Here is a 10451-nt window from a genome sequence, read left to right on the forward strand (position 1 = left end):
AAAAAACCTTCTGCACTCGAACGGGATTGAATATTCATCACAAGCTCAAGTGAAAAAAAAAAAAAAACCCAAAGCCAAACACAAACCCAAATAAACAAAGCATGCATGAATTTCCCTCAAATTTAGGCAGCCTGACTTGCCTGCGGTACTTCAGCAAATTCCCGAATCGCCCATTGTATAGCAACCACAGAGGGAAAAAAAAAAAAAAAAAAACAAGCCCTCCGGATCCAAAGCCAAGTGAAGCCGACATTGCTATCAAGTGAAAAAGGATATCTATTTACAAAGGTCAACAATTTCTCCCTAAACAAGTCAGTACCTAACTTTCTTCTTTCCGTGTTCTTTATCAAAACATGTAACTGTTGGTCCTATTCTCATCGGAGGAACCCGGGGGCCTAGCAGAAGGAACCTGGGAGGAAGATGAAACACCCTCCATCACAAAGCCATCGGAGACCCCGATGCTTCTGGGTCTTGAGCTGCCCAGCCTTTGAAGAAAAGGATCACCGGCTTGTGCGTTATTGCTGCCTAATGAAAACAAGTATTGCTGGCTTTGCGGATGGTAGAGCTGTGGTTGAGGCTGTAGATGATATCCACGACCTGGAGGCATCATCATTGCAGTAGGATTATTGACATGGCCGGCTTGATGCGTTCCTAACCCAAAACCAAAGTTCGGTGCACCCGCGTGGGCTCCCGAGGCAAAGGGCGCAGTAGGACCGCCGGTGAATTGTTGCACCATGGCTCGAAAATTCGTAGTGTCTGTGTTGAGTAACGTAGTAGGGGTTCGTCGAGAAGCCCTAGACCGCCTGCGTATGGGCTTCGAGACACGGCCCTCGGGGCTCAAGTGGCCACCGGTATCTGGGATAGAACTCCCGGAGCCGAGTGAACTCAGCGTTGTAGGAGAAGTGACGGTGGTGGAGACAACAGTGGCATCAGAAACTCGATTATCGAGCAGAGCACCAGACACGGGGTGGCCCGGAGATGTCACTTGATTAGGAAGGTTTTGATGATAGAATTGGAGCCAGTCACTGGGGCCAGACATGGTTTCACTCATGGCCAAAAAATTAAATATGTGGAGGAGAAATGAGAGAACAGCTTTTGGTAAGAAGGAAAGAAAAGAGCATAGGGTTATCCTATATATGGTGGCTTCAACGTGGTCAAAGCATGACTTTGAAAGAGATCCTGGCCGTGGATTTGGAGAAAAGGAAGAGATCATCAGGATAGATTCCAAGGTACGGCACGTGACGTTAGCACGTGGGGCTGTGGCGGAGAAATGTTTGGCATGACTCATAATCACGATATTCGGGATGATGGGAGGGTGAGGGGGTGTTTCTGGAAGTATGTTTTAGAGGCAAATTGGGGTTTTGAAGGATTTGTTTCGGGGGGGTTGGGTTCCTGGAAACTACCAAAGTCACAAGCTATATATATCACAATGACTTCATTAGGCTGGTGGCCACGACATCATTGTGCTTCGTGTGGTGGTAGGTGGACTTTGGTGACTTTTATTAGATCAGGAGTCTGCCCATTAAAAAAACAACTAAAAATTAGAGGGAGGGGAGTCTGCCTAGCTAGCTAGAACGTTTTGGGTCACTTCCCTCCTCCCTCCCCCTCCGTTTCTTGGGTTGGAGGGCGGAAGGAAGTACTTTCCTTGCTAGTTTATGGGTTATGATATATCCTCGCGCTCATGTGATTTCTTGTTTTTGGTAGATAAATCAACTTCAGTGGTGGTGATCAAAGGAAATGTCGAACGTACTGTGCATGAGTTTTGGGCCAGTGAAGTGAAGTTATACTTACAATAGAATTGATCATGTAGATGAGAGAACGAATTAGCTAGCAGATGAGTATTATTGTAGGTCTCATGATGATGTTGATTATTTTTTTTATCATGTAAAATTGAATTATATAATAATTCTAAAAAACCATAATTAAAATATTAGTTAGTTTCCTCTATATCGTGAAGCATTCATCTTTGAGGAGATCAGTGGCAAGGCCAAACATCATCCTGATCATCAATACCCCAAAAACAAGTTGCATCATGTTTACCATTAGTCAATCGAAGTCCATTGATTTATACCCAATAATACTTTTGTAGTTGCATGATCCTTACTTGCAAATTATATAATTATTAACATGAAAAAATCTAATTTATAAGATTCAAAATTTTAAATTTCTCACATAAATTCAGTCATGCTATATTTGCATTATAGACACCAGCTTACATCATATATATTTTATTGTTTGGTTGATGGAATGGCAATGGGCAGGTACTTATAATAATAACAGTCGAGGGAGAAAGAATCCCAACTAGTACTTCAAAGCCCTTTAAATGACTTCTCAACGATAATGTCTCGTTTGGATAGTGAGTTGATATGAAATGAGTTAAAATAAAAGTTGAAAGTTGAAAAAAAAATTATTAGAATATTACTTTTTAATATTATTACAATTTTGAGATTTGAAAAAATTGAATTATTTATTATATTTTGTGTGAGAATTTGAAAAATCATAATAATAAGATGAGTTGAGTTGAGATTAGTACTCTTGTATCCAAACCGGGCTCTTGGGATGCGTTTGGAATGATTGTGAAGATTAGGTTTGTGTAAAAAGAATGCGAGCGCTCTTCCACCGAAAATAAGCGGAGCTAGCTAGTTGCAATCTGTCAGATTCTTGATTGTACCAATTAAGGGTTGTTTGGAAACAATTCCTATATCATCCCATCTAATTTCCTTCCCAAACATTATTAAAAATTAAATACTTTCAAACTAATCATTTTAACTTTTCAGACTAATCATTACAATTTTCTCAAACTTTCAAACAAAAAATAATTCAATTTCTTTAAACCTCAAAACAAAAATAACATTAAAAAATTATATTATAACAATATTTTAACTTTATAATAGTTTTTGTTCAATTTTTTTCTCTCATTTTCCAAAACATAATAAATACTTAACTCAAACTATCTCACTACTAGTCACAAAATTATCTTATTATTATTTATAAAATTCTCGACAACCATAAATTAATAAGTCTATATACTATTTAAATTACTTTTGTAGGACTAGTCTTTAGGCTTAACCACTTCTTGCACCCAAGCCTTGACCTATATACGTCAAGTCCGTTTCGATTGATAAGTAATTTCAATTTATTTTATCTCATCTTATTATTATAATTTTTTTAAATTTTTATATAAAATATAATAAATAATTTAACTTTTTAAAATTTTAAAATAATAATAATATTAAAATATAATATTTTAATAATATTTTATTTAACTTTTAAATTCTATCTCAACTTATCTCATCTTAATTTACTATTTAAACAACATCTTAGTACGTACATTGGTTGACTAGCCTGCTCGATCGCCATTTGGATTGCAATATTTTATGATTTCCTGCCCAGTCAAATTATTTTTGGAATGATGAAGGACTTCGATCGATATATTTACTATTTAGAGCATATCTCGTTGCATTATATTACGACCCAATAAAATTTACTTTATCATGTATGTTTCTTTTCGACATTTATAATTAGTTGATGCGATCGAGTTATGCTACCACTATATAGGTAATACAATAGAATTAAGCAAAATTATTCTCATGAGTCACTATTTACTATCTTATATATCACATTTTATGAAAAACATGTCACACTATATGAAAAAAAAATAAGCTGTCAAGTGTGGAGTGTGGATAGTGGACATTGATGTATGTATAGATAGCATTCCTCTAGAATTAATTTGCTCATCAGCCGATTTACCAAACTCTACACCCCACACCCTACGTGGCAAATTGGGTTCACTGACAAGTGAACCGGTTCTGCACCTCAATCCCACCCTCCTCCAGGGGAAGCATGACAATGCGATTTTCGCCCTTCTTTTGCAGCTCCCCTCCCTTCTAGAATTCTTCTCTGTGATTTCTCTCTCTCTTCTGAAATCGTATTATATATATAACACGAGAAACAAACATATACAATGGTTTGATCTCCCCCTCCGCTTTTTCCCCAAATGGGATTTTCCTTCACTAACTATCGGATATTTAAACCACAAAACAGAACCCACCAAAATGCCTGGGAAGAAACAAAAAAGAAAAAGAAAAAAGAGAGAGCTTGCAGATCAAAATGACTGAAAATATAACTACACGAATCATTAACGATCAATTTAGCTACTGATAAAAACGAGATAAAGAAGATAAAATTGAACAGACTGAACAAATCCCTGATCTACCACTCCACAACACAACACAAGTGCAAATGCATAACAAAAACAAATGCACAAGAAAAAAAAAACTAAAACAGAGAGATAGATAGAGAGAGAGAGAGAGAGAGAGAGAGAGAGAGAGAGAGAGAGAGAGAGAGAGAGAGCTAGTTAGAGGGAGGAGCTAGGTAGAGGGAGGAGCGACGTGCTGCGGCGCTAGGCAGAGGGAAGGGCAACTGCAACGTGGGGTGTTGGGCAGAGGAGGGCTGGCGTGGCTTCAAATTCGAATGGCTTGAAATCCAAAATAAATGGTTGGGTAGGTCTTTAAAACATGCATTTTGAGGGAAAAAAAAAACAAAAGAAAAGAAAATCCACGTCATGTGTGGGGTGTATGGTGAATAGTAACTGATGTATAATACTACCCAATACAATATTTCTTTGAGAAAGGATATTTGTATTTGTCATGATCACTCGAGTTTCGTATTAAGTTTTTTATACGGCTAGCCCTTAATTAGCAAATTTAAAGGTTGGTTTGACATTAAGAATATTTTAAAATATTTATAAATAATAATGAAATAGTTTCTAAATAATAGTGAAATAATTTGAATTAAAATATTTTATTAAATTTTTAAAAAGGAAAGAGAAAAATTTTGTGTTTTATTTGGGAGTTTGAAAATTTTATAATGATTAGGTAATAATTAGATGAAAAATTTAAAAATGATAAGTATTTTGTATTTGAATGATATTTAAAAATAAAATATAAAAAAATATCTGAGAATACTAATTATGTTTCCAAACAAGCCCTAGTTCATTCTTATTTTGAATTTACGTATGAACAACTTATTATTTGGAAAAAAAATTGCTTTTATTTTTTTTATTATGAATTGTCCAACAAAATCTACTTATGCTAGATCAGAGATGTGCAAATATAAGCCAATTATATAGCATCAAGTAAAGTTATGTAAGAGTATTGATCTGCACATGAAACAATAAAACAATATTGGAAATTATGGAATTGGAAAACGCTATAGACACAATGAGATTCCACAAACTGATGTGCACACTTCCAACGTGCCACGCAAGATAAATTTTGTTCCTTTTCACTTCCCCCACCCCTTCACCCTAGATAGAGAGAGAGAGATTGTGTACCTGCCGGTAAGAGGCGACATTGGAAAGGGGAGAGGAAGGTGTGGTGGTGACGTTGGTGAGGAGATAAAACGGCAACATTAGTGAGGGGCTATAGCAGCACTGGGCTCGAAGGTTTGAGAAAGGGAGCAGGGAAGGGGAAGGAGGGGAGGGGCATGAGGGAGAAGGGGCAGGGGGGGGGGGAATGAGTAAAAAAAAAGAAAAAAAAGACAGAAGTGGTACATTGACATTGTGTGACTTCAATTTGTGGGATCTCAACTTTGTGTATCTAGTAACCTGGATGTATATATTGTGATACCCCATATGATATGGATAAGGGTAGGTGGTATATGGGATCCTATATTGCTTGGGAATGAGAAGTTATTGCTCTTTATAAGGTTATAATGTAGCTCAAATTGTATTATTAACTAGTCTTTTTGGAGTATAAGCCATGTGGTTTGGGCTTTCCATTGGGGCGTTACAAATGGTATCAGAGACTATCCCAACCAGAAATGTGGGACTTGAGTCATGCCACCTACAATGAACAGGCCCGACGAGGACGTCGGGAATTTAAGGGGGGTAGATTGTGATACCCCATATGATATGGATAAGGGTAGGTGGTGTATGAGATCCTACATTGCTTGGGAAGGAGAAGTTATTGCTCTTTATAAGGTTCCAATGTAGCTCAAATTGTATCATTGACTAGTCTTTTTGAAGTATAAGTCATGTAGTTTGGACCTTCCATTGGGGCGTTACATATATCATACAACTTACTGGTACACGATAACTCATAACCCCACTAGTAATTAGCAAACAAAATATTTTAGATTTTGTAATATATACATATATAAAATTTATAGTAGTGTCACAACTACTACTTTCTTACTTAGGTTATAGGTTATAAAATTTATTATACCTAGCAAGGCTCTTTAGGATAACTAGTGTTTTAGATATTGAATTATGTGAGATGATTCCTATATATCTTTCTTTATTTCTTCCCTACCCATATATGATGCATAAAAATAAAGGTAATATTTTATTTTAGATGTTATTTTATGAAAGTTTCTGAACAAGGAAATTAAAAAGCTTATTTTTGCTCTACATGATTTAACTTTATACTTTAGGTCGGATAAAGATTGGGGACTTTCTAACTTGTTTCAAAAACTTATTAGAAAAAATATTATCCATCTCTTTTTTTTCCTGCTGGACGTTGTATATATGTCATTTATTTGATCCTTAATGCAATCCTTCATAGATATTGCCTATATATAATTAAGCATACATCTCAATATCTCAAAAGATATGTTTATACAAAAAAAGAAAAAAAAATAGAAGAAGATAAGAGTCCAAAAATTTTAAACTCCTGCTATCTAATCTTATGTCTCACATATAGGGACAAAGACCATTGAATCCAAAAATATTATATAAAAAAAAAATCCTAAGCAGATTCAATATTATTTTTTTATTTCTCATTTCTTCGTTAATATTTTTTAATTTGTTGGATGTAGACTTTTCCACCTTACTTAAATAAAGAAAACATCCATATTTTCTTTGTCCAGTAGTCTAGTATATGTCAATATTGTCATCTCGCTTTTCTTTTTTAATTTGGAAAAGACTGATTGCCAATGACGATCCTCCACCAAGCAATAATGTTACTGAATGGAATAACTTCCAAACCCAAGTGGTTGGTCTACCACCCACCATTCACAACTGTCTTCATCTATTTGACTCCTCCTTATTCCTTTTTTATTTGGTAACATCGATGGTTGCCAAATATACACAAAGAAACAAGAAAAGAAAACGAAAAGCCATCAGCAAAGAGATATGGCTCATATTTTTTCTTTAAAAAATAATCATTATTAAAAGACCATCAATTGCTAATGAAATGGATGTAGGAGAGGCTTAGAGAGCATCCAGGCCAAAATTAACCATGCAAAACAAAATCATAGACAATTGAATGCATGCACTACGAAAGTTCCACGTTAGCCAGAGTTTTGGTATGAAATTATAAAGGGCTGGTCTAGATTCAGAGATGAGATGAGATGAGATAATTTTAGATCAAAGAAAAAAATTTAAAAAAATATTGTTAGAATATTATTTTTTAATATTATTATTCTTATAAAATTTGAAAAAGTTGAATTGTTCATTATATTTTATGTAAAAATTTAAAAAAATTATAATGATGAGATGAGATGAAATATAATAAAATACTTTCCGAATCCAAACGAGGGGCCTAAATTGATCTTCTGTATCATCGGGTTTTCATGTTGATTTATCTCCACATTTTTTAGAGTGTTGAGCTGCCCCATGTCTGGAGCATTGCTGGTAACCACATTACTTCACTACTTAAAGGCAATTACGTTTTGGCATGGATCGGATCTGTCTCTGCATCTGAAAACTTGACTTCATATTCCAGTACTACATATGCAAGGGAATGTCTTTTTAAAAGGTTAGTGTTGTTCTCTAAGCCAAGAAGAGTAAAAAAAACAAATTAGATCGGGTAAATCATCGAAGTTATATATCTCCCGCCGACATATGACGTCGGCATGATACTCCAAAACATTATTTGTCTTTCAAGTTTCTTAATTAGGTTATATTCTCGATGGGGCGGGCCTACCCATGACCTGGAATTATCTCACCAAGAGTTTCTAGAGAAGAGGTGTAAAACTCAACAAGAGTTTCCAGATTATTCAAACGATAATTGATAGCTTGAGAAAGAATATATATAAGAATGGGAAAAGGGCAAAGAAAAAGATGAGGACAAAAGGCGATAGATCGTCAGTCAAAAATTAAACAAACTAGGCAAGAAAATTTGCAATATAAAAGCATTCACGATACTGGGAATGAATTCAAGCGCAGGTCACAATTGCGCACGTTTATTTTGACCGACTCTACTCTTTGCTGTCTCCTTTAAACCCATCTCTTCTTGCTCAATTTGCGGCAACCACACAGTGTTAATTGACACTTGACTTACGGAGAATTATCTAGTGTTAGGTTTTTTGAAATTATCGATCATGTATATATATATTTAATTAGTACTTAAATATGAGTAATGTTAGATATAGTTAAAGATTATGTAAATATTGTGTATTCTTTTAAAAAAGAAATAAAATTTATTATTAAAAAAATTAATTTTTTCATGTAAATTTTATATTTATTTATTTTTTAAAAAATAATGCGCGGTGCTTCCTACACTGAAATATCATTTATGCTTAAGTATTAGTCTTATCAAGTGTTGGAAAGATGCCTTTGTGAAAGCTTTTAAATGAACGTTGAAAGATCAGATCCCAATGAGAAAGATCATATCAATCGAAAGATTAATATGAAACATTTATATATTAATTAATATTTGCACTTCGCATACTATATATATATATATATTAATTAAACCAAGCAATTTCAATTATGAATCAGACATCGGCATACATATCTTGCCCTTATTAATATGCTTGTTTAGATTTGTCCTTTCTTTATTTTCTGATTTTGTTTTTTGATGGTTTTGTATTTGGGAGAGTTTTATTTTCCTTATTTGTTATCTCCCAAATGCTTGGTTTATAATTATGATATTCCTCCGCTATAAATGAGAGGATATGAATAAATTTAAGATGGGACCGAGTGGCTACCGGTTCTTGATAAAAAAAAAAAAAAAAAGCATGTATGTATACTTAAAAGTATATATAATATGCTTATTTGTGGACAAGTATACGGCTCGATCGCATCGTAACAAGCAATAACACTTTTTACCTAAGAGCATGGCCCTATATATATATATATATATATTTAGAATAACACGTACAAGATTGAAAATTCGATTTCTTCTAATTATTAATATCCTTGTTTTCATTTGATTTTCGTTTATATAATCACAACTAGTAGTCATTAAGGTTCTATTCATTGCAGAAATAAATTAATTACTTGTTTAATTTAATTACCATAATTGTCAATTTTTAAGTAAATTCGATCTTGTTTGATTTCGTGAGGAAAATTGTAACACTCAACCTAGCACCAAGCCCAAGCCAAGCGCAAGTTCTATAAAATATTTTTAGGGTTAATATGTATGAGAAGCCCATTTGAGATTTAAAGAGAAATTGTGAAATAGGCTATAGGTCCAAAATTTATTTTGGCGAAATATTAATTTTTATTAGCCTTGATAATTAGGTTAAATTATTTAATGGACCAAATGAGATCATTTTCCTCAACCTCTTCATGTGGCCAAACAGTATCACACGGAAAACACTAAACGACATAATCGTCACCCACATTCAATAAAGCCGCAAGAAAACCTCACAAAGTGATCGTCCCCACCCACCATAGCCACTCTGTTTCTTCAACTGTAAACCACCAAACTGCCGTCAACGCTAGCTACCTAAACCTGTGTGAGCCCCTCTGTCCGCCTGAAATACAACGCCTGCCACCACCTCATCTCATGAAAAATCCACACAACCACAAGCCATGTCCTAGCGTTATTAGCCGCTGCACCATCACTCCCAAACCCCATGAAGACCCACGTTGCAGCACCTAGTCAGTCCATGTCCAAGAAGCAACGGTAGCCCTCCTTTTCACCATGGAAACAATCCAAACCGCAAGCCACCATCACCAACACTGTCGCCCAAAGCCACCTTCAGCCCCTCCACCGTGATGCACTGCTGTTGCACCACACTAGAGCACATTTAAACCACCGTGAAGCCCTCTAGCAACCATTACACATACATCACACAATCCAGCGTTGCAGCACATGTAGCACTCGCCACCAGCGGCTGTTCAGCAATCCAGACGAGAACCCCTAGCGTACGAACGACCATGGTGCTACACCGAGAGCCAAGCAAGTCGGGAACCATTGTGAGCCACCTGGAAACAACAAAAAGACCTATGTTTTTACACCACCAAAACAGAGCACCCATTGCACCTTTAAACCAACTCGCAAGACGCTGCCTACCACCAAGCCATACCGTCAGCTTCATTGCACTCGCCGCCGTGTCCCAACGTGCCCAACCACCTTGGTCCATTCACAACGCCACTGATTGCCACACGAAGCAGCCAAAGTCTTACTGAGAAGCTCTCTCTCTCTCTCTCTCTCTCTCTCTCTCTCTCTCTCTCTCTCTCAGTGTTCTGCAGTTTTGGAAAGCAGCCTCTAGTCCTCACC

General features: G+C 35.7%; 1 protein-coding gene across 1 annotated transcript; it reads right to left on the reverse strand.

Moving 5' to 3' along the window:
• Positions 1 to 343: 343 nt before the first annotated feature.
• On the reverse strand, positions 344 to 1036 carry LOC108998517 (VQ motif-containing protein 22-like). Its single transcript, XM_018975084.1, has one exon. It carries the CDS (start codon positions 1034 to 1036, stop codon positions 344 to 346), a length of 693 nt encoding a protein of 230 aa, XP_018830629.1.
• Between the last annotated feature and the right edge of the window lie 9415 nt (positions 1037 to 10451).

Source organism: Juglans regia, chromosome 1 (assembly GCF_001411555.2).
Source record: "Juglans regia cultivar Chandler chromosome 1, Walnut 2.0, whole genome shotgun sequence".
Classification (NCBI taxonomy): domain Eukaryota; kingdom Viridiplantae; phylum Streptophyta; class Magnoliopsida; order Fagales; family Juglandaceae; genus Juglans; species Juglans regia.